This window comes from Rhynchophorus ferrugineus, unplaced genomic scaffold (genome assembly GCF_030347505.1).
Source record: "Rhynchophorus ferrugineus isolate W39M unplaced genomic scaffold, kcgeb_rfMv2 rfM1, whole genome shotgun sequence".
Classification (NCBI taxonomy): domain Eukaryota; kingdom Metazoa; phylum Arthropoda; class Insecta; order Coleoptera; family Curculionidae; genus Rhynchophorus; species Rhynchophorus ferrugineus.
The window spans coordinates 42,866,593-42,893,740 of NW_027472580.1; the positions used below are offsets into that span (position 1 = coordinate 42,866,593).

At 30.3% G+C, this 27,148-nt stretch overlaps 1 protein-coding gene across 1 annotated transcript in view; it reads left to right on the forward strand.

Annotated features, from left to right (window-relative positions):
• The first annotated feature begins 484 nt into the window (after positions 1 to 484).
• Positions 485 to 27,148, forward strand: part of Slob (Slowpoke binding protein) — an 82,026-nt gene continuing 55,362 nt past the window's right edge. The window contains exons 1-2 of the mRNA XM_076419479.1: positions 485 to 1,264; positions 10,837 to 10,907. Of these exons, the coding sequence (XP_076275594.1) occupies positions 1,193 to 1,264; positions 10,837 to 10,907 (143 nt within the window). The 5' untranslated portion in view covers positions 485 to 1,192. The remainder of the gene's footprint in view (positions 1,265 to 10,836; positions 10,908 to 27,148) is intronic.

Below are 27,148 nucleotides of genomic sequence, written 5' to 3' on the forward strand. Positions count from 1 at the left end.
TTCTTCTCTACGTTCTACAGTTTCAGAATTATGGATTTGCAAGAAAGGATCATATCACATTCGGCGCCTTTATATTTTTTATTATGATAATATGGTGAAGGTAAGTTTTTATTTGAAAATATACTGTAATAGACTTGCAATATTTAATTATTAGTTCACTTAGTAAATTAAATTAATATTTAAAAGAAAAGGATTGAATAAATTACCGAGTTTTTAAATAAATCATGATTAAAAAAGTCTTACTGCAAGTTTGTAATTTTGTTACGTTATTGAATACCCTATTAATAACCTTTATAAATTATTCTTATTAATTGATTTATTTTTTATTTGCAGCTCACAGACGATAACGTTTCGTTTTTGTGTGTTTTTTTTAAATGTAGTTATGGCGCATGATTCGGTGGTACGGGAGGGAGGCAGGTGAAGTATGAAGACACCCACGGAACAATTTATTAATTAAATAAAATGTAAGCGAGTTGAAGTGTATCTGTGACGTCATCTCGAAGATAAAAAAGTCCGCGACTAAGCGCAGGCGTCGTTCATTTGTTTTCGATCGACTATCTGGAAAGTTGGCTTTGTCAGTGAGGGGAGGAAATTTCCACGAGTTTTCGGGGTTGTCGGGTTTAGTCTAAGTTCCTAGATAATAATAAAGTGATATTAATAAAGCCAATTTTTTTTCTTTAAATTATTTTGTTTGTTATTATGTGTTGTACTCAATTGCGTCCACAATGGCGTGATTGTTTTTATTGGTATAGTAATAATAATTAAAAAATACCATATGAATAATTTATGTTACTTGTGCTATATACGGTGAAATGATTCACATTACTCGTTTGGGTAGAATATTTTCAGTTCGACCCGGCAACGTAGCTCCAAAGCACGCTTTGCGTGTTTTCCGCCGTTTATTTTCTTTTCCTTCGGCATTTCCTCACGACACTTGCACCGTATAACACCGGAAGACTTTCAGAAATACCATTTTACGTGTCAATCATCTGCCTAATTCGAAACATAAATGAAAAACAACGAAGATCGGCATGAAACTGGTGAAAATCAACGGGAACCGTCGGAAAATTGCCCCACTGCACATAAATAGTTGAACGAAACCAGTTGTTTTTTTCGGTTTCCCGTTCCGTGAGTCTTTTGTTGGTCTGGTAACGTCGGTTCGTGGAGGAATCAAGTGTGAATAAGATGCAAGATGAAAGTGGATGTGAAAAATGGTGCAGGAAGCAATTTGAGTTCAAAACACGTCGAGGGGAGTCATATATGGGTAAGTACCGCTGGAGAAAAATCGACAGAAATAACTAGGTAACTCCAACTCGAAATAATGCAAAAGATTTTCTCCTTTTTGAGTCCTACATTATTTATAACATAGAATAGTTTAGCAAGACAAAAAGGTTATTCTGTGTATGTTTGCTTGAGAAACGAGTCTCTATTGAATAATGTAATTTAATCCAATAATGAAATGAGAAAACCCTTTATTTTAAATATTTAATTTTATTATTATTTCTATTATATACTATATATACTTCTTCCTAATATATATTTCAATAAAATTTGTATAATTTTGTTGAAATAAATTTTCCTTATCGTAAACACTTTAATATTCTTCCAAAAGGTTTTCTCACAGAAAGTGGTTAAATTTTAAGTCAAATCTTTTATACTTGATGACCGATAAGTATAATTTATGTAATTATATGATCTGACCATTTAAAACAAAAAAAATATTTAAAATATATTTTTAAAATCATATACAAAAATTAAATTGCATATTAAAAGATTTAAATATTTATAAAATATATAAACATTTTTCAAACAATATAATGTGCTTTTAATATTATTGATAATGTGATGTATTTTTTATCTATATTTAAAATTGCTTTAAATCGTGTGCACCTAATTCAATTATAACAGAATAAATAAATGCAAATTTATAACTTTAATCTTGACTTTGTATTATTCAGTATGATGTCACTGAACTTTAATCCACTTTAATTCTAAGGATCTTCCAGTTTATGAATCCCATCATTGTAGTGGTTTTCTGGAAGACCTCCAAAACACTATTATACGGCAGCTATTACTTCTTCATTTGATGAAAATAATTTTTTACGAAATATTTCTTGGAGGCACAGAAGCCAAAGTGAGATAAATAAGGCGAATTAGTGGTATATTGCAGCAACGTTACTTATTCACTGGTTTCATACAGAGGGTTTTAAACATTTGCGTCATCTTCATGAAATGTTTCCATCCAGTTAGTCCAAAAGTTTACAATTAAACCCTGGGTTTATTTTTCATTGCCTGAGTTTTGAACATGAAGTTATTAAATGCATAGTATGAAGCGAGACTTAAAATTATTTTAATTTTGTGTCACTCAAATATGTTTTTCGAATAAGTTTACGACACCCATTGGGCACCCAGGTTGTTGTGTCTTGAATATTTTCAAATTAGATTAATTTTAATTTTATTTTGATTTTTTCTTATATGAAACCTGAAATATTCAAAAACATATAGATGGTAGGATTGTAACCTATTAAACAACCTAATATCTATGGACTTTCAGATAATATTATATTAAATAATATTTGATTAATTATTGTCTCAGCTATGATTTTACAGTACAAGTCAACAATAGCCTTATAAGGAAAATTTATTTTTCTTCCTTAGAAGAAAATGTTGCCGAAGTTGAAGTTAAAAGACGAAAGAAACCATCATAAGAGATCGCTGAAAATGATGATTTGATGCTTCTCTGACTAGCACTATTGAAAATATCCGAAAATGGGTTAACTCTTGGACGGTTTAAAAAAGCATGTCGTTTTCTGATATAGAATTTGTATATTACTACGATAGGAGAAATAGCAGCAATTAGCCTGTAGTGTCTAGATTGATGTTTGGATGTTTTCCATCGAAGCCCATTAATTATACTTTTAGGTAAAGTTTCTTCTATGTTTTGGAACTGCTTGCTGTGTCTTCCATTTGAAGGTCCATGTTATCAAAGACGTATATGAGGAATTCGTTGAAATTGTATTGGGAACTCATGTCTAATCTATTGCAATTTGCATCTCAATTTCATTGTAGGGGACTTGATAACGTTGTTCGAAGCACATAATGTCCTGGTGAAAACGTTCTCCTTGCTCTTCTGAATACGCTCCCATGTTGTTTTTGAATTTATCTAAATGAGCATGCAACATATGAATTTTTAATGACATCTTGCAGCCCATGGCCTTAAAATTTTTAATATATTTTCAACTAGCTTTTTGTAGTTTTCCTCTTTGTTATTTTCTAAAAATCCAGAAACGACTGCTTTGCAACTGTTCCAACTCGCTTTTTGAGTACGATTCAGCAGCGTTGGAAATTTTTATCGGCGAAAATCTGTGTGATTTGCGGATCAGCAAAAACCCCAGCCTTAACTTTTGCTTCTGATAATTTCGGAAAAAAATCCTCAAGAATTCAAACGCTTCTGAGGTTTGATCCAGTTTTTTAACAAATTGTTTCATCACCCCATGTCTATTATATTTAATTCACCATTTAATTAAAATTTGCTGATTACCTTCCAAACATCTTTTACAATTATTACAAGCAACATGTGGAGCCCATGTCTTGTCTTGATTCCGAACAGGACAGTTAAAATATGCTTCGTAGGCTTCACAAAAAACGTGAGATGTATTTAATTCGTACTTTACATCTTAAACTTTAATAAATAGCCCACATATACAACAAAATACATCAGCATCATATTTACACTTTCGCGACAATATTTTAAGATATTCTAGATTTGTACAAAATACCTGATCGTTGTTTATAACTCTAGTGACATCCATCAGCCTTGTGTGAACGTTTAAACCCCACTCTGATCGCGCTTTATTTTTAAATGTATTAAAAATAATTAAAGTTTATAAAAATTCAAATATGAGTATTATTACTATTACTATTACAAAAGCAAACTTTATACCAAAAAAGGTATTTTCTTTTCGTTTTTGGTCATAATTAAGTGGGAAATCATAAAATAAATTTTAGGACATAGAACGAAAATTTGTTCGTAGAGTCGTGTTATCACTATTATTATATTAATAATGATTTAGCTAACTGAGATGAAGTTTTATTGAACATTATATGATTGAGTAAAACATTGATTAAAATCAACAATAAACAAGAAAAAATTAGAGTGTTATTTAGGCTTATTTGGAATACTAGCAACATTTACTTAAAAATTTATTAAATATTTATTTATTATTAAGTTTCTTCTTCTTTTTATTACTTTTGTACTTTATTCAAGAATAAAATTCCGGTGATTATGCGAATGCGAAAACTTAGAATTAACAATATCAATCTTAACCTCATGTCAATGCTGATTTATAAGAATCGAAAGATGGATATAGAAGAGAAGGAGTATATAAATACATTTACTAACTTATAATGTCTTGTTTCAAAAGCAAGATAAAATAAGTTTTATATCGAATTGTAGCTGGGGAGCAATTATTTTATTTTGATCATTTTATATTTTTCCATTTATGTAAGAGTTCCACAATACGCAATAAATAACAAAACAATAGTGAATAAAATAAAAACTAGATAACGTTTTTCATGTTTGTTAATTTAAAGTAGCTCTTAAAAAGTATAATAGTAACAAGTGTCGATTACCGACCTTTCCGATTTTTTTATTAACGAAAACACCTTTACTAAGGATAAGTAAAATGTATTTATTTAAAGTATTCGCAATCTGAATCTACACGTTTTGCAGATCTTTTAAGCAATTTATGGATGCCATTCTTAAGGAATCGGAGTTCTGTTCTGCAAACGCCTGCTAAAATAATTTCATCATGTCTTTGAGCGTATTGTATGTATTTGGACGTTTTTCGATCAATGCAGAGTTCAAATTGAACATTTCTTGTTGCTAGCGAACAGTATTAACTGTTTCTTCAGATTTAAATCGTTAATAATATACGGCACCAACCTGGTTCCACTAGGCACACGGTATGATCTAGCGACCAAAGCGATTAAGCCTTGGAGGCGATGGGCTAGGTGATAACCATAAGATTTGAGAAAACGCTTGAGATTTTCAACGTAAATCGATGTCGAAATGATTTTTATACCTTCGAAGCAGTATTTCACAGATGATTTTCGACTTTTTAATTACCTGGCATCCATTAAATGTGGTACCCATCTTCCAATCTTTTGGATATTTCCCATCGCTGGTAATCGTTTACAAATTGCGAGGAAGTTCACATTGAACTTTTCTGTTGGTTTTCTGGCACAAAACTCGACATTTTCAAATAATTTTAAATCTATAATGCTGTTATTTTAGTACGTTTGCTTATGTAGTTTTGAGGTTAATGTTAGTAAAATAAAATAACATCCTTATCAAATCATAACATTTCATACTTATGGCTAGTGAAATGTCTTGACAATAATCTGAAAGTAATTACGGACACAGCTGGAATATATGAGTACTGTATTCTCTATTTTAAGATTAATTATTTTTTAATGAGACTTTAATCTTTGTTAAAATATTCTCCATATAGATCAATACATTATTCTTTTGCATGCCTCCAAACATAATATCTAGTCCCATATACCATAGCGATTGATTACGAGTATTATCTATTATTTAATAATTCAAACTTACTATTCTCGAATATATTTCAATAACGTATTTTTATCCCATGAAAGCAGAATTGTATGTTTTATATTTAGAATTACTGTAGGAGTATGCTCAATTATTCATATAGCAATTTAATTAAAAAATTGTATCTAGTGATTAAACATAATTAAGAGTTGACATTTCGAAATAATTCTATAAATATTGTTATTAAACTGCAATTAATATAATATGAAACCAGAAGGTCAGGTGATGTAATCGGTAGAGTCATTACCTTGCTTGTTTCAGTACTAGATTTCATTGGTTCGAAAAACGCTGGGACATGATTGTCATTTTTAGCATTTTATTATGATGACAAACAACAACATTCATAGCGACCAATATTGTTATTAGATGTACCTAAAACGTAAAAGTAATCGTAAAATATGCTTTTAATAAATAATGCTTCTTTTAGATTAAAATTTCTGTCTAAGATATATAAAATATTGGAAATGATAAGGCCAATCGATTTTTAATTATTGGAAAAAATTATATTTAAAGGACTGCAGCCATAATAGAATGACATAATTCCGGCACATCAGTTTGCCTTTAGAGAAAAATACTCAATAGATAATTGGAAGATCATATGAAGAAAGATGAGTCTGTTCTGCCGTTTTTCGCAGGTTTTTGATAGGACGCAATATGAGCCGCTTAATCTTAAATTAGCAAGAAGTCTTGTATTTCGGATGAAATTTTCAGGTTTAAGCATGAGGATGCCTAAAATGGATATTTTTTGGGAATCCAGATTGAAAGACATAAACATGGGAGTACCGTGGGGTAGCGTACTGAGACCGGTCTTTTGCTTGATGTACACTGGTGATGCTTCTGATTTGCAATAGCTACTCTTGCTGATTATACTACCCTAATAGCTGTAGGTAAACACCACGGGTAAATAGCAATGACATTGCAAATTTCATTAAACAAAATTAGCAATCGGATAAAGAAATGGGAAATCAGTTGCTATTGAAACGAAACTGTCCACGTCAATTTTTACATTTAAAAGGAATCACTAGAATATATGCATCCAAGTGCCATATAATCTAGCAAAATAGGTAGGAGAGATTCTGAACGCCGAAGCTGAAGGTTGGAAAACTCAAAGAAGAGTGAGTATTAAATTTAGAAGAATGTGTTGGTTATTTGGAAGAAATTCTATGCTCTCAACATACAAAAATTACCACAAGCAATTCAAATATGTATGGATATATAGTACTCAGAATCTGGACATGATTCAGCGATTTCAGAATAAGGTATTGAGTAGTGCCGTTAATGTCCCTTGATACTTCGGAAACAGAGATCCCCATAAAGATTACCATTAGTTCATTTCGAAAATACTCGCCATTTTTTTTGTTATATTTTAGAGCCCTATTTTTACCAACTACGGTTTATTTGGAGTGGACCTACTGTTTTCATAGGCTCCCAACCATGGTCCTTGGCATTAAGCCTACTAACTGGATAACTACTTACCCAGCTGGACTAATGGCGTGACCAGCATCTTTTTCCTTGTTGGATGTTCTACTTTTGCCTGAAGGACAATCATAATTATAAACATCACAAACACAAGTTTTTCTCTATCATTCATCTTTACATAAGATTTTGATCAGTTCAGACTCAAAATCTATTCGGAAAGTAAATCTGCTGATTAGGGATGTCGGCCGCCGGGAAAAATATCGATATAAAAGTATTAATATGTCAGCTCAAAAGATATCAATATTTTCCAAATATTTTAAAAAGTAACACAAATAGCAGTATATCGATATATCGATCAAAAAATGTGGGGCAAAAATATCGATATAATTCCACATAAAACTTCTTTGCTTCATGTTGAATATATATTCATATGGCTATGGCCATATAGCTAAAGCTGATTCTTTTTCACCTTTTGAAATACATCAATATGAAGTTTTTTGTAAAGTTGGATTGCCTTTTAGGACTTAAAATATTTAGAGCATACTAAACGAGTTCTTCCTATGAGTGCATCTTGTATTGATGGACAGTAAAAATTGTAAGGAATAGTGTTGAATGGGGTTTCCATATTTAAATACATCCTAGTAAATACTATCTACTAGGAGGCTTAAAATCCTCTGGGATGGGAAACATGAGCGAAATTTCATAATGAGAATAGTGGAAGAAAAAACACTTGCGAGGTATTTTGGGAATGTCAATGTTTGTATCTTCGGGTTATTTTTGTTGGTATATTATATAGATGTTTATATTCACCAAAAAGTAGCTGTGACATGAAAACTCAGAAACGTGGAGTGCACTATTTCACAATTGATGTTAGCGTCTAAATCGGTAGCTAGAAAAAAACTCGACGATTCTTGCACAAGAGGAGTAAATATGAAAATGTGTTTCGTCGGTTCCGTAGACCATCCGCATCCGCAGACGTATGGGCATAGGAAGGTTAAGTGAGCAAAAGCGAAAGGTCTCCAATTAAAAGTTTGATGAGTTTTGTTTGTGTGACTTTGAAACTTAAATATAATAATATGTATATTTTCGCAATATAATGACGCAACAAAAACTCGCTTTATTAACACAGCTTGTTGTCAGATTTTTATGATTATGGTAATTGTAAACCTGTAGTCATTAGTGAGTTATGCCATTATAACTATAACATCATTTTCATAGGTTTTTTTTTATCATTTAAGGTTATTCCAAATATTTATATTCATATTATTAAAAATAAATTTGAAAACAAAAAATGTCACTGTATTTTAATGAAGTTGCTTTATTTGTTTTATTGTGTGTATTGGGAGATTCAATAAAAACTTAATATTCATAAAGTTTTGCTTGTGTTTTCTTTTTATATTTGGTCGTATAATTTTTATATTTTTTGGGGCATAATTCTTGAAGTAAAGTTTTCTAACGGTGTCTTTTTAGACAAGATATAATCGATATAAATTATTCATGTTCGTATGAATCGAATTTATTTAATAACCAGAGTTCTGTCCGTATTCCTGTTTCTTAAATTATTCCCCTCTCTACGATATTCAATAAAAAGACATTTAATGCCAATGAAACCCTGACAAATGGATATGTAAGCGTCAAACGGTCTGGTACGCCCGTCTGAACGAATTAAGGGGAAGCCAGGAATTTCCTACACTTTCCAGACTTTAATTGGTATTAAAACGTTCTCGGCTTCTTTGGCAGATAATTTGAGATTCTTTTAATGTCATTCTGTTGATCTAGAGTATCATAAAGAAGTATCAACTTAAATATACATACTTTTTACCATTAAAATATTTACTAAAAATATGTTACAAAAATGAAATAATTTAAAGTAAATATTATTTTAGTTGAATTATATTTTCTTGTAGCTTAAAATATTTTCGTATGTTTTTGCTACCATGAATGCTGTTGATAGCGGTGATGATATCCGACATATTAAAAAAACATCGTTGCAGAATCATGGAAAACTAGGTGGAACTTCTCAGTGTTTGAGAGTTTTATCATAAAAAAAGGGTCAAAAAGACACACGACTTGAATAATCTTGCACAATTTGATGAATCATATTTTGAACTCATCAGTGAAATAATTAATGCTTTGACGCCAATGTTGTTCTGATGCCAATTTGTGCAAGGTTGATATTGATATAAATTGAGTAACAATAATTGAATTTTGATTTCTATGTGAAAGATGTATTATTTGTTTCACCGCATACAAAATCATTAATATTCTCATAGTTAAAGTGATTATTAATGATGAAGATATAAGGGATTTGTTTAAATAAAATATGAGTGAAAAGCTGATTTTTGGTATAATGCCTTGACTTTTCATTACCTTTAGATAAAACTCCAATATATATATATAATGAACACGAAATGTGTTTATATTAAAACTGAATATTATGACGCCTAGAGATGTCTAGATCACTAGGAGGTTGATTTATGTTAGAATATATTTTAAGTTTAAATTATCTATTTGTGTTCGTCATTCAAAAGTCGCCAGTATTTTCGTAAAAAATAGTTAATATTAATATAAAATAAAAACATTTATTTTCTTAAACCCTTCATATTTCATATCTCAGCAAGTCGGTAGGTTTCCTAGGAGATCATAAGGCCTTTATCTTTTGAATTCATTCATTCAACCGATATCAAATTATTTATCAAGAAAAGAAAACAAGCTGACGTTGGTTCCTCAGCTACTCGAAGCATTCTTTGGTATAGTTAAGTTGAATTCGGGCAAAAGTATCGCAGCTGAAACTCTAAGGTCATAAATAATGATGTGGAGGTATTCAAACACCCCTAGGTATAAATTATTATAATTAGGAATCATACTTGCAAAAAACCTCTCAAGAAGATTGAAATGGTATAGCAAGGGTAGGTTAGAGTAGCTCGGTTTCTCAGCCATAAAATATTATAGAATATTGACTACTACACAATTTGAGTCTAAAGCAAAACTCGAGAAACTATTCTATACAAGGCATACTATGGAAATATGTGTAAAAATAGTGTAATAATATTCAGATCATCATCCAAGGGAAACTATAGGAAGGGAGTTCAGTCGATATAGGATATGCAAACTTTATATTCGAAGGAGCAGAGCGGTGGGTTCATGTTAAAATTTAAGTTAAAACTGAATAATAGTTATTATAATATATACCAAACTGTTACTTCTACATGTTTTGTTCGATTCTGATAAAATGTTCATTAAATCCTCACAACGTTTTTGTATTCGCCGTTGAACAATCGCCACTTATTCTGTAAAATAAAATAGTTTTTAACGTAAACAGTTTTATTGTTTTAAAACCATCGCGCGTGTATATTATAAAAATGAAGAATTTAAAAATAAATCTCATAAAATAATAATATACCTCCGGTCCTCTGATGGTTTCGAAGCGTATATCAACATTGTCAAGTCTTTTCTAAGGATTCGCCAATCAAGAAAATATTTTATTTTTATATTTTATCTGAATATTGTACTTTAAAAAGCATTTTTATTTTAAACATTCAAGATCGGTCGGGGCACCGATAGTATCAATTAATAAAAAAAAGGTCTGCTTGTCAAAAATCAGTATAGCAACAAACTATTAGTTAAATAGAAAAATTAAAAAATATAATATAGTCAAAGAATATTTTGCCGGAAAAGATAGCAAATATGTTAAAAGAAATATTTATATATCTGCTTTCTGCATATTGATGATTGAATTAAGTCTATCGATTTGATTTAATACATAGAAATGTTTAATACAATTTTATTTTATTTTTTAGGTCTCGGCATCATACGTCATTGTAGTATTTGGATTAGTTGCTATCACCCTTTTTTTAATTAAAAAATGCAGGTAAGTCATTAATTTAACACAATTAATTAGCAAAAATACTTAGTTACTATTGTCTCTTCTTATATTTATCATTATTAGTGTATTTCATAAGCATAAAGTGAAACATATATATGAAATGGAATGAAATATTCTGTGTAATGTATTAACTAAATTGTTTTTTATTTGTATGCTATTATGTATTCCATACATAATAACATCCTTCACTTGTCTGCCGGCTTTTCACGATAGTATGGATCCGAGTTATTCAACTTTAAATGATTCTGTCACACAAATCCAACTGAATTTGACCGATGGCCTAGATTCAGTACACTTTAGTCTAGTGGAGTTTTATTTATTATTGTACGATCTTGGTGGCCACTTCACAACATCTCTGTATCAGATAACATCTATATGGTTCGTAGAGTTGTCTTGCTGGAACCACATGTGGTTTACGGGCACATTTCGGTTCATTTAATATCAGTTATCATTCTGTTATGCTCGTGAATGACGGTTATCGCCTTATCAATGTCGTCAAAAAACAATGTTCAAATAGTAACTTATTGCAGATACATTTCCAGTATGGTTTAGTGCTATTTCATATAATAATTATATTATAAATAATTTCATAGATAATAATACTTGTTAGCATAATCATTCAATAAAAAGTGTTAGATTATGTACTGAATAAAGTGTTTTTCGGAAGAGTTATGATATGTAGAAATATGAGAAAAATTTTGATATGTAGAAATATGAGAAAAATTTCTAACTAAATCATTATAATATTTGATCAACGTCGAATGAACGACTATTTGAACAGTACCGATCTTGATTTACAAGACAATCACCGACTATCCAGAAAACAAAGTTCAGTGATGAAGATACAGGAATTACTTGATCGAGACTTGCGTTAAATAATTTCAGAGATTTCATTTAATTAATAAAAGTCAGATTTTGTACTGAATAAAGTGTATTTAGGAAGAGTTATGATATTAATTTGAGAAAAATTGCTACCTAAATCAGTATAATTTTTGATGAACATCGAATGAATGGCTATTTGAACAGTACCTATCTTGAATTGCTCGACTATCCAGAAAAAAAAGTTCAGTTATGAATATATCAGAAATTACTTGATCAAGACTCTTGTTAAATACAAACCCAAGTGAAGAATGCAGTAAGCAGTTTCAGCACAAACACAATCTGTGTATTTGGTGGGGTCAAAAATATGCGACTTACTGTAAACGAATAAAGCCAATTAAACACGTAATTGAGGATTGTTGCTGACTGAAGCGCATATTGAAGCCAATAGACAGGAATACTTCGAAGAAAAAAACAAAATTATATTTCACGTAATCAGAAACACATCATTTTTTAAAATGATTAAATTATTACTAGTCGTTGCCGACTACTATATTCACTGGCCCTTACTTAGTTTCTAATAAAATAAAATAAAATTTAGCAGCATTTTTTAGTGTTTTTACCCTTTAGTATGCTTCACTCCACAACTAAATTACACGGTTTGGTTCTCTTGAGTCTGCGCCCTAGTTTAATGTTATCCAAGAATTACATATTACATTGTATATGTATTATGATGATATTACTTATCGCATAGCATCCCCATAACTGAATTCCATAGATCCATATATGATTTAGTATCCGCTTCTAGAGTAAACTTATTATATACTGATAATTCAGATTTTCCTCCGAATATCCATTACATTTTTTGTACTTTATTTCCAATCTTTTTGTTTTATTTTTGATATATTTCTTTTAACAAATTTATAAGGTACTCAGCGTTTTTACTGTATGGAATAGTTTGGTTGTAGTTGAATTCAATATGAATTGATATACTCCCGTTGACTTTTATTCTCCATGTCTGAGTCCAGGTCCGGATTAATAATAATAGTGGTATGACTAGGTAGAAGTTCCTTTAAGTAGAAGTTCATTCATAAAAATTGGTAAAATTATTATAAAGTAGACCTGTTTTGTTCATAATTTAATTTTGTGTATATGCCACAAAATTATATTATTATTTTTGCCTTGTTTGGGTTCGGCACAGATTTCAAACTGATCAGTTGGTATTAGTTAAAATTATATTTTAAATAGATAAATAGGTTTCATTAGGTATTAAGCTAAATTGTGTATATATATTGGAATATAAAATAGGTGTACTAGATATGTTAAATAAGGTTTTAGTTTATTTTTATTTAGTTATTATAACGATTATTATATACATATTTTATTTTAAAACTTTTTTTTGTTAAAAATCTAAGTTTAATTATTTTTTACTTTTAAGTGATTTCCTTATTTATTTTAAGTCGGTTCAATTTTTTTGTTAAAAATATTTTATTATTCCCATTTTCGTGTTAGATAATTACTCAATAAATTATGCAGTTATTTTATTAATTACAAAGGATAGGCCAAGTAAAGGTGCAGCCCGTATGAGAAAAAATAGGAATAAAGAAGCAATGATTGAAAATAAGGAACGTTTCAGGCCCTGGGGTCCGCTACCTAGCCTAGGTGATTTGACAAATGTTCTTACTGAACTAGAACAACAAAAATTTACCTAACCCGCCGAGAATCGAACCCGCGACTTTCGCGCCTTAACTGGACGTTCTAACCACTATATAGAATCAGCTACCTACAGTGTTTCTACGACTTATCATATAATATGCTCGGTGCTTAAAAAGCAAACTTAATGGCATTTGCACTGAACGATTTCCGGTGGACCGTCACATCAGTTCAGCAATGACATTATAAACAAATATCTGATTATTATAGATAAAAAATATGTGAGAACATAGTACGTGCCTTTGAAATTAGAGGATTCCCTCGATTTCCCCGGTTTCTGCCATTTTACATATTTTATATTTTTTCGACGCGGTTCATATTTCCGATGATCATCAATAAGGCGCAGAATCATACGACTAACGCTGTATAAGGATTAAATCTGTAAAATCGACGCTTCTCAAATGGACAAACACAGGTGGTTTTCTGATGCACCGGACAGAAAAATAAAAAAAATATTGTTTACTCAAATATTCAATAAATAGATACAACCAAATACTCTTATTTTACATGGCATTGCATCGCATGCCCAATACAGTTAATTTTTCATAACATTTTTTTCAAACTCATTTAAAAATATTAAAAGAGCTACAAATTAATTCCAACATCTAATATAATGATCTTACGACTAAATTATACTAAAATTGTCTTCATTTTCTTTGAATGATAATTAGTAAGTACTAGTAAGTGTTCCTTAACTAATCAAGTTCAGTTAGCCATTTAATATTTAGGTTAGTTAGTGCTTTATTTTTAGAATATATGCAGCATAAGGATATTATTCTTGTTGGAACATTGCCAGATTTGTACGTATTAGGTGCACACTGGTTTAAGAATTTGTTTACATAGCAGAATTTCATTATACCCTCCAGTGTCTTATCAAGTATCTAGTATATTTTCCTGAATTTTATTTCGAGTTTTGCCCTATTGTTTTTTTAACGCACAGCTTCCGAGATCTCGCATTTAATATTCCGGCGTGGTATTTTGTCGAATTTGTTTCAAGCATTTAAGCATTATATATGATAATTGGCTCATATATCACATATTCTTTGTTCGTGAAGTAAACAAGAACAAATTTAATTTGGTTCAATTTAATTCGCCATTATTTGGAATACTTACTCATTTTTTAATTGATATTTATAGTTTACTTGTGGCTTCTGATATTTACCTAACAAATTGTATTTACTTACCGCTATGATAAATTTGTGTAAGTGCTAACTATTTAACTTAGGTTTTGATTTCAGAAATATTTAAAATAGAAATGGAGTGGTAAAATTCTGCGTTTCTGTTAGATAGTTTCTGAAAGTAAGATACAGTAGTAACATTTGATAAATATTGAGAATTCATATTCCTAAAATGCTAAAAATAACATTGAAAACAGTTGATATTTTTGTTCTAGGTAAGTGAGCCAAATTATAGCAAAAAATGTTAAAGTTATTACCGATGATTTTAATATAAATTTTTTTATAACATTTTTAATAGATACGCATAGTACAATCTTAATCATACATTAACTTATTACTACTTTTCATTTGTACTAGAATTAATTCCCAAGCAAGACGAGTGCGAGAAAATACATCAATATGTATTCCTCAATAATAAAATTATAATAACTTATAGCTATAGTTTACGCTAAAGGTATACACTTTATATAAATTCGTATGGTTTGGTTCGCTTCAATCTCCTGACATCCTGCGGGCTGTCCAGCAGTTGTATTGCTTCCACGTTATTATGATTTAGTAATCTTCTTTCGTGTTTCAAGGCGAAATCTTGGATAACTTCGCAAATCCATTTGATTTCCAGGTCATCGTGCAGTTCTTCGTTGGTTACGTAGCGATAGACATTGGCAATCAATCGAAGAACCTTGTTTTGACAGTGTTGTATGACTAGTTGATTTTAATTTTTAGTGCAACCCCATATTTGCATCTCATAGGTCCAAATTGGCTTTATAATTTTCTTATAGATCAACCTCTTTGATTGTAGATCAAGTTGAGAGTATCTTCCGACTAACCAGTATAGTTGTTTTATTTTGGTTCTAATGTGTTTTTCTTTTTGTCTAACGTGATGTTTCCAATTTAATCTACCGTCAAGATGGGTTCGCGCTCTGATTGATAATTACAATTTGTAAGGTTAATAGCTTTGAGTAATTCGTTTCCTTTTCCAGGTGTTATTATTCGTGAACCCCAAGTTGTATGATTAACATTAAAGTCTCCACCAACAATAAACCTTAGGCCTAATTTTGAAAAAATATCTTTATATTGTTGTTGTGTCATTTTATGTCTTGGTGGACAATATATAGCGCCAATATTTATTTCAGCCCAGTTTTTTTAATACTAATTATCGTATCTTGTATTTCTTCATTTTTAATCTCTTCTTGTTCGAAATGTTGCATATTTTGTTTAATTATTAAAGCTGTTCCACCTCGAGCCCGTTCGCTGGGGTGTAGTGTCTAGTAAGCAACATAACCCCGTATTGTAATGTAGTTTTTTTTTAGAAAAATGTGTTATGGGAACTATATCTATGTTATTTGTTTTCAAGAATAATTCTAGTTCCCGGACTCTTTGGTTTAGGCCGTTTGCGTTAGTCATTTTTGTTTTTCTTTTGCTTGTTTTGGGTAGTTTTCACCAATCCGCATTTCTCCAATTCTTCCACCCTGTCTGCTAACTGAATTCTTTGAGCAATTTCATCATGTTAAAGATAGTTGGCTCGTTGGCCGCAGCTTCCTGCAGTTTCGTATTTATTTGTTTAACATTTGATATTTTGGTGGCATTTATATTTTTGACCGATGGTCTTGCGGTTTCTTGGGTTTTCTTTATATTCAACGGTAGATGTTGTCTTAGAGTTTTTGGCTTTGTCAATTTGTCTTAAGCACTGTTCTGAGATCTGGGAGTTCTTTGAGACCGTTAACCGAAATTGACCGTAAAAAAATACAGATGTATTTTTGTTTGATATTTACAGAGACTCGTTTTCGGGAAGGAAAAAACACGTCTTGACTCCTTGAAGGTCGGGACCGAACTGTTTATTTAAAATGACAGCGAAACTTTAATGAGCGAATGATATTTTTTAGAATATTGTCCTTCTCTGTCATACATATGAATGTTGATGTGATGAAATGTGATATACTAGGTCTAGTAAAAAAAAATCCAAATTTTTCAAAAGGTGGCTTTAATAATTTATGTATTGTACTCTAAGAGTTCGATCAGTATACACTAGATGGAATTAGACAACTGAGTAATTGCAGTAAAATAGCATATTTTCCAATTTTGTAGATGTTTGACTTTGTTCTGTTTGAATTCAGGTTAAAATGGATATCAGCCAAGAGAAAATTGAAAGCACAAACCCGGCGGCTGAAAATGTGTGAAGTGTTTATGACACTGTACTATCTAATCAGGTGCAAAATTTTCTTCCATTCCATTTAGATAATTTCGATGTAAAATGTGCACCACACTTTGAGAGACCAATTGTCGACACTGCATTGTCATTGAAAGTGTGTTACCATGAAAATGGAGTTTGATTTCAAAAGTGCTGGATACAAAAAAGGCCGGATGTATAGGTGCCACACGAGTTGAATTACAAGAACCTTATAGGCCAAATTTATGAATCGCACCTAAATCAATCCATTTTTGAAGCAAGTGGTGATTTGCTATAAAAAGTAGATCACTTACAATAATGTTAAGCGAAAACGATCGTGGATAAAATGCGGTCAGTCAGCAAAGAGTGACCAAACTAGGATTGACGACAAAGGTTTTGCTGCACGTTTGATGGGATGGATGCCAATGTTAAATCATCAAGGTAATGTCAATCAAAAGGCTATATACTGTTCCTCTACTCTGTACAATTGACCACTCTAAAGGAGGTAATCGACCAAGAGCGGCCTTTTATAGAGACAGTGCCAGGTCACACACAAATGTATTATGTATATATATAATGTATATATGTAAATGTATGTATTATATATACTTCATAGTTCGGACCTCCCACTAACTGATTACCACTTATTCCTGTCTATAGTGAATTATTTGTCACGTGAAAAATTGGCCTCAAAAGAGAATTTTCGTTAGAAATCGACTATTTAATTTTTGTAACAATAAGGATAAGGACTTCTTTGAAATAGATATGATGGGGTTATATTTAAAATGACAGAAATTTATCTAACATAATATAGGTGCATATTTGCAACAGCTAAGTAAGATCATTTTAAGGATGGTAAGTAAAGTCTTTGGTTTTATGCAATATTAACGTACTTCATTTTATTATACCTATTATTAATCACTATCTATCAAAATAACATGCCTATAATTTGAGTCAAACTATGGTTACTTCTTTAGGATATTTATTTGTGTTTCCTTGGGGTGTAATTTAAGTGGTATTATTAGGTGCTGCTTGGAGATCGATTAATTGATTAGCCCCGAAATTTTCAAGTCCACTTTAAAACGTTAATTTTTAAAAGTTGATCCCTTTGTTTAAAATCCCTTTTTTTAAGTTACTCCCTTAACTAACCCTCAAAAGATGCATATATAATTAGTTTGTGAATTATAGTATTTTGAGTGAAGCAACTTTTGTTATTGTGAAAAAAATGGATAAAAAGGAATTTCGCGTGTTGATAAAATATTGCTTTTTGAAGGGAAAAAATACAGTTGAAGCAAAAACTTGGCTCGATGCCGAATTTCTGCCCCAGGAAAATCAACCACCAAGGATTGTTTTCCTTTAGACGTGGTGAAATGAGCACCGAAGACGATGAACGCAGTGGACACCCAAAAGAGGTTGTTACCGACGAAAACATTTTAAAAAATCCACAAAATGATTTTGAATGACTGCTTTTGAATGAGCAGATACTCTAAAGATATCAACTGTACGTGTACATAATCATTCACGAATATTTGGGTATGAGAAAGCTCTGTGCAAAGTGGGTGCCGCGCGAGTTCACTTTTAACCAAAAACAATGACGAGTTGATGATTCGGAGCAGTGTTTGAAAATGATCAAGCGTAATAAATCCGAGTTCTTGCGTCAATATGTGACAATGGATGAAATATGGTTCCATCATTTCATTCCGAAGTCCAATTGACAGTCATCCGACAATAGTCGGCTGGCAAGTTTATGGCGTCTGTATTTTGAGATGCGCATGGAATAATTTTTATTGACTACCTTGAAAACGGAAGGACCATCAACAGCGACTATTACATAGCATTATTGGACCATTTGAAGGACGAAATCGCCGAAACGGCTGCATTTGAAGAAAAAGTGTTGCTTCACCAAGACAATGCACCGTGTCACAAGTTAGTGAAAATGATGGCAAGAATCCAGGCTTCGAATTGCTTCCTCATCCACATATTCTCCAGATTTGGCCCCCAGTGACTATTTCTGGTTCTCAGATCTCAAAAATGCTTGCTGGAAAGAAATTTTCGTCGAATGAAGAGGTGATCGCCGAAACTGAGGCCTATTTTAAAGCAAAGACAAATCGTACTACAAAAATGGTATCGAAAATTTGGAGAGTCATTATAATCAGAATTATGTTGAATAAAAAAAAATTGCCAAAAAAATTTGTTTTATTATGGCAAGCCGGAGACTTTTCAATTGATCTGTTACTAATAAATTAACAATCGGGTTAACTTTTCAAGTTTACAAAAAATCAGTTGATGAATCAGTATAGGCATTCCAAGTCTTGTTATATATTTGTATAATCATTGTTGATAATTGTTTTATCGAATTAATAATTTATAACCATTTACATTTTATTGTAACCGATTAGTGGATCAAATATTTTGATTATTCGGTTTTATAAGTGAAGGATACATATTGGCTTTACTGTTGTGAAATATTGAAACATTCAAGGATTCAGATGAGGATTATTAACATTTTTCTCCATTTTTATAATACATAATTGTTTAGAATGGTGTTCTTAGTTGTTCATACATCTTCGATACATAGTAAAAATTAGTGTCAGTAGCGACATTTTCCTTATCCTCAAGTGCAATCAAGCCTATGAAAATTCAGATATTTCATTGTAAAATTTTTTAATAATTTCAAATTGTGAAACATGAAGAAAAATTAACTTTATCCATTAACAAGTTATGGCCTTATGAGTAACTTTGTTGAGTAATAACGATGGAATAAAAGTTTACTTTATCCTTTTGTGGAGCAAACAAATCAAGAAAATTTAATGACCCAAATGGTGTCATTCTTGAGATAATTTTTTGAATCACGCAACTTTTATTGATTCATATATTCACCAGGTGTTCAGTAGGACTATATTCCCACATTTACTTTTTGAATACTTTCAAAAAAATCATTAATCTTTTTGTCGTAAATTACATAGTTTAAATCGCGTTTTTAAGATTAATAAATAAAAAAGATTAATTAATAAATAAATAAATTAATTGTTTTTATATAAAACAGTGTAATTTTTTTTATATTTTAATTACTATATATTTATTGTTTTATTTAATATATACTGAAATTAAATTGTTAAGTAAATAATGTTTTCTTTCATGTATATTTTATATTTTACTACTACAGCTAGAAACAGAGTTACTATATTATATAATTAGTTGGTATATTTGTCTCCGCCGTTAATATCTTCGAATAAGTCATGTTTTACGATGCTTCCATTAAGTCTGCAAGTGCGATATGATTTGTTAAATTAAATTCTTATTCAAAACAGAGAACAGTATTTAAAAAAGACATGGCGTTTAATTTGATTTGATACAATGATGTAAGCTTCGATCTGTCAATGTTCGCTGATCATAGCCATATATTTGTCGATACATATGTTGAGGCTTCAAGCATTCTTTGCGATATAATTCGCATTGTAGATCCACATGGCTTGGGACTTTTTTTTTTGAATGATGATATATCAGGAAGAGAGAACGCTTATTTTACAAATCCAGAGTCCATTACTTCCATATAGACGCGACTAGGAATCAAATATATTGACTTGATAAATTCAATAAAGCGCCATGGGGGGCAATCACATATTACCATTTTAGTTAGAATTTTATTTTGCAAAGTAATCAGTAGAGTGGTAAAATTGAAGTGATTCAAGTTTTTTTGGTAGACATAGTGGTCAAGTCCATAGGGTAGTATTCCTGCTGATGCGATAGTTGCAGGTTCGAATCTCGACGAGGGCATTAAAGAGCACTTTAAATTTATAATTATGATTGTCGGAAGATAAAAGTGTAAAATCCGATGTTCATTTCAATCTTTTTATTTACATCAGTCATTAAGCTGGATAATACTGAGATACCGAGGGTAGTATGTCCTAACAAGACAAGTCTTAATTGACAAAAAGGCGAAATTAATATATATTTTTCATTATATGAATATTATATACTATGAAATATTTCATTAGGTAACATATTATATTATCAGGTATATAAATTATTTTTAAAGCATTTACAACAGATGGTTTTACTGTGTATTGAATGGCATACAGTAGTTCTGTAACCAACTTCATGTTGAAGCATCACTGAGAGATTTTTCAGTATGTGTCGTTCCATCAAAGTGTGAACAAGAGAGTGAGTTAAAATTTTTTGAATCTGCACCGTGTTAATCACATTTGCAGGAAGTCTCACTTTTTTACATTAACTTGAAAAAAGAAATGACTTACATTAAAATAAAAAAAAACTAGGCACGGCGTCAGAAACGACCGGAATACGATCATAGATACAACAATGTTGCAAAATCGGTGAAAACCACTGTATACCCCAGACCTCGCTCTGTCTGATTACTACTTGTTCCTACATATGACATGTGATCTGTCAGAGGAGCGTTGCACTTCTTATGAAGATACCAAAAATGGATTAATTCGTGGAACTCCTCAAAAGATTTATTGTTGTTTCGAGATGGAATCCGTAAATTGCCTGAAAGATGGAAAAAGTAGCGGCTATAGATGGACAATACTTGGAATAAAATACATATTACCGATTTTTCACTAAAAAACTTCAAAGTAAAAAATATCTTAAGTATGAAACCCTTAAAACTAGTTTATAAGCCTAATAGATGCATTGGATATTTAAACAAAATTGCAAATAATAATACTATTATATTGATTACTCTATATGTATTAATCATTATAAGTAACATGGAATAGTTAAAAGGTTATTCGAATATCAATGTCAATGTGACCGTCTCTATTTCGACATGAACAGGCAATTTCCAACTAAAATGAGTCTGTTTAATTAGTTTGTATGCAAACTTTAATTAATCGTATTTCCATGGCGTCACTTTTTATCCACCCTTGCTGGATAAAAACGCCAAAACATTATAATACAACTTTATTGTCTGTTTAAGTTATATTATGGAACGTTTATTTTTAATAGCAGAATAACAAATAAAATATTTAATTTTAATGTTAATTAAAGGTTTCAGGAGTCATTTTGCATGTCAATTGTGTAGTGTGCATGCAAACAGATGGAGATCTTGTATAGTGGAGTACTAATTATAAGCGATTAATGAATAAAGAGCAGCCCCAGTGGAAATATTTAAGAAAATAATTAGGTCAATAAGCAAGACTGTCATGTATAAATGGCAGTCAATTAATATAATTATGATGAGGAAAATTCCAAGCCAAAGTAGGATAAAAATAATGACGTATATAAATGTGAAAAATATAGGTGCTTTAGAATATAATTGTACAAGGTATTTAGAGTAGATGGCGATTTACAATTTCGTTGTTGAATGTTTTAGAATAATGGTAAAAACTTTGAGTGAGTTTCGTCGATGTGAACATGCAAATACTATATATTGTGACTGATGTATGGAAGCAGAGATTACTGACATATGTTTGAACTATGTAGCAAAATCTATTAAAAATGAAATGTTTCCCATTAAAAGAAAATTGCTACATTAACCGTCATATTCACCACACATTAGTGACTCATTTATCATATCCAATCGTTACGATTTCTTAACTATTGCATCATTGTTATGTGACATATTATGATAACTACCCTAGGTATTAGTTTCCTTAGCATATATATTATAAAGAATGAATATTTACCTGTAGCTACATTATTATGTGTTGGTAAATGGTTACATTGCATAAAATTAGAAAAATTTTCAAAAGGTTTCTGTCAAGGCGTAAAAATAAATTCTTCAGAAATACTATGACGATGCGTTAATATCAGTTTATATGCTGCCAAATTTATAAAAATATAAATACACAGTATTACCATACCTGTCATTTTCGCCAGGTATTAGAGACGTAATCATCATTCCATTTTAACATTATGATTCATTCCTATTGGTGATTTATGTTTTGGTCATATTATTTGTCATATTCTATAAGATGTTACATGACATTTTACACTAGATATGCTTAGCTTAATCTTAATTTACAAAATTAAGATAAAAAACTCACGTCCTTTTAAGCACTTATCAACATAAATATCATATAATGTTTCGATTTTTTTCCTTTTTAAATGTGAATAAAAAATATTAAAAGTATTACTAGATTTATGATATTTTAGTCATCTATTAAAAAAAAAAACGAAATTAGTCTCCTCCCAACATTATATTTTACCGCACCTATCGATTATTGCTCCTTCTGATTAGTGGTAGTTTACTTGTTCGGTTTATTAACAGATATTGATAACTATTTTTGAAAAAATATTTTGTCAACATGGAATTATACTTCGATTAATTTAATACCAAATATAATATAATATAATACCAAAGTAATTTTTATGGTTAAGAAAAGTTAAGAATTTTAAATAGCATAAAATAAATGGTGCCCCTGGCATAGTTCTCATCAGTCTCTGGTATTATTTTCTAGGTAAAATAAAAGCCAATGGAAATTCTAATAATCAGGATTAACCTTCCATTATGGCTTAATCCTAATTTCTTGACCTACATTTAATAATACCGCATCAACCCGGAATAATATGTGTGATGAACACTCCACTTTAGCAATTTAATTTTAAATTTTAACACAAATAACATTTCAAAAGTGGTTTCAATATAATTAGTTTATATGGTAAATTAAAAAAAAATAAAAATAAAACATATCCGTCATATCTCATACAAATAAATCGATTAAAACAATGCTCCTTTATAATGATGATGTAAGCATTAACCTGGAAAAACAAAAGAGTGCTGCAAGAGGCGCGATGGAAAATAGGATTAATTAAAGTTTACAGAGATGGCAATTAAACCAGTTCATTTTGGGGGTTGAAAATTAAAACAATACAGACGCTCTGAAACTCATTATCTCTAATTTCTTTTATTCGTTATGATTTCGTCGATTTTACTGTGTTAGCTGCAATATTTTTCACTTTTTCTATATGCAATTAAAATATTAATTCGTGATATAAGTGAATTACATAATAACATAAATAAATCACTCGTTAAATTTATTTTGTATATTGCTATCAGTATTGTGCTTTCAATATCGTGGCAATATTATTGAATTGTAACATCGATATAGTATATATAGATCAACATTATTGACATTATTAACACTAATAATGAATATCAATAAGATTTGAGATTAAAAACAGTTATGTGTCAAACAAAATAATAATATCTAGCCATTATTAATCTGGAAAAGATATTTAACAGAGTGAGAAGATAAACACTATGGGTTATATTAGAACAAGGGGGTGTAAGTAATAAAATCATAAGAATAATTTAAGAAATATACAGAATTCATACTAATGGCTTCATAACAGACAACATGAAATCAAAAACCTTCAAAATCTAAGTAGGACTAAGACAAGGTGGAAGTTTAAGCCCAACCATGTTTATAATATCAAAACATGAAATGCTAAATAAACAATACAGGACTACATATAGGGTACTAAGAGTAAAACAAACGAAAGTCATCGTGATAGAAGAGCTAGCAGTAATAAATATCAAAATTGTATACCCCAAAAACAGAACAAGTTATCATTTAACATATAGTATAGAAATATGAATATATATAGTACAGAAAGAGTGAAGTATAGAAATAGAAATCGAAAAGAATAGAATCCAGGATATGGAAATTAATGCCAAAATTATAAATTAAAAAATAGAAATAGAAAATTATAATTATAAAATAGAAATTCATTAATACATAGGAAATATTAAGCAAAACTAAAATGTACACTTCCATTAAGCAATATACAGATCAATCTTAACTTTCGGTTGCCAGGCGTGGGTATTGCAAGAGAGAGGTCAGCTAATATACAAGCAGCAAAAATGGAATACCTCAGAATGATTAGGGGTGTAACAAAGATGGACATAATGAAAAGTACAGGAATCAGAAAAGATCTCAATATTGTACAGTATATTGAATCAGTGGGGCATTTACTGCGCATGGAGGACATCAGAAGATAGGAAAAACTATCGGACGAAACAAGAAAACTGAGCACAGACAGACAAAGTTGAACGATGCATAGATAAAGAGAGAATAGATAATAAACATAACACATCTATACGACTAGTGGAATAAAAGGTGTTTTCGAATATTTTAAAAATAATTAAAAGTTTTCTTCACAAATTTTCAGTACAAGTATGAATCACTTTTATGCATTAGTTTTGGTTATTGGTTTTTTGTTTATTTTTTAAAGATCTGTTAGATTATTTATTAATCAATAATTCGGCAATTTTTACGATGTTATAGAAGAGTTGATCAGTTTAAAGTTCTATGTTTATCATTCCACTCTCTTTTTTTTCGATTTTAAAACTTCGAAAATATGTTATTAAGCGAGCTATAACAATAACTGAAATCAGTTTTTATATAATGTTTATTTAAGTTTTTTTAGTTACTGTAAATACAAACTGAGTTCACGCCACTGTTTGACAACTGTGTCAGTTTTAGAATCTGATCAGTTTAGAGTTTTAGAATTATGCCAAATTATTAGCTATCAGAATTAGATAATTCAATGGTGCCAATACATTCTGTTCGACTGATTATTAACCAATGTGGCCAATGACAAAACTACCACTTTTAATTTAATTAGATACTAAAAGTTTCTCAATTCGTGATATTGTTATTGGACAACGTGCAGTGAAATCAAAGATTGAGAAGTTTCAAACTTATTACTTATTACCCTGTCGATATTCGCTGTTTGATATATCTATGAAAAAAGTCTAATTAGTTTTTAAACTAATTAGTTTAACTAATGATGTAACTTTTTAATTAATTGTCGTGAGAAGAGTCTAAGAGTCGTATTTTGCAAAATGTTAACGTTTGGTTAGTTGTTACAAAATACATGAAGGTTGTATGGAAGCGGTAAAATAGATGCCACTTTACTTTCCGTATTGGCTAGACGTTGTTTCTTGTGACTACCGCTTATTTTGTTTTTTTTTTCCTGTGTTTCCTACGTTTATTATAAATGTTCTTTTTGTTGAGAAACAAAATTATAATAAAAATGTATGAAATAAGAATTTGTCAAAATATAATCAAACTATAACTAGTATAACGATTATAATTTTAATAATTTAATTCTACAAACAAGGTTTGTTAACGTTTAGTATATCATTATAGCATCTTGATAAACTTCACATTCTACTTTATCCATGTGATTATTTTATACATAGAAACTGCGCAAGAAAGAAAAAATGTATAAGAATATGAACAAATATAAATTGGTTATTGTTTACCACGAATAAATTGTATGTATTTTGAATGCGTATTCGAATATATTTCGCTAATGCTGATCCAGTACGTTTCTCTTTTTTCCCAAAGGATAAAACATCAATATATTGACCTCTAAAGGCCGACTATTCCTAAGAGAACTCCCTTTGAAATACATCGATAGTTCACGTATCAGTATTTGCATATTTATGCTAGAAATATTATTCAGAAATTGATGATTTATTATACAAACAAAATATTAGGAAATAATAAATGGTTAATAATAGCAAATATTTTAAAGTAATAATCAAATCTCCTATATAAATTTAAAAAATTGAAATTCAGTTAAGATTATTCTTTGGGTGGCAGCAGTAAAAATATATTTTAATATTAACCTTCCTATCAATAAGAAGAGAAAATTATTTTAGTGGTCCAAAACAAAAGATAAAAGTCGTAGTTAGGTATATTATAAGGAAGTAGATCGGACATGTAGTATAGATAAGGAAGATCTCTAGTTTGATGGAGTGACTATATAAGATGAATTGAAATTGGATCTATGTAGCATATGATATATCAGTGTAGAATATCATGAAAAAGGTTTGTGTCGAGATTTATATTTAACAAAGGAAACTTCTACCAATTAACTAGCCTAAACGATGGACATCTGCTAACAACATAACATTTAAGTATTAACAATTTAGTATGATTATCACACCACAAGATCAGCTTTAAACAAGATGTGAAATTGAAGTTGGTCCATTAAACCCTTAATATAAATTGACAATTGAATTGACAGAAATTAAAATGTGTTAAAGTGATATTGCAGCATCAAAACGTTCTGCATTATTGCAAAAATCTTTAAAAAATTGTGACAAAACCCTCTACAACAGATATTGATCATTGGGGCTACCAGTTCAATCAATGAGCCATGATTTGGTAGAGCAGTACTTAAATATATTTTGAACAGTACATATATTTCAATGGCGTAAAACTGGGTACTTTTCTACTAGAACTAGATACGTCCTAGTTCAATGTTGTCCAAAAGATGTAGCGTTTCGGTGTTAACATGGGAGTGGAGTTGGGAATTTCTTCTACAACAATTGGAACACGAAGATCTCGGTGTAAATTATTGTTCTTTTA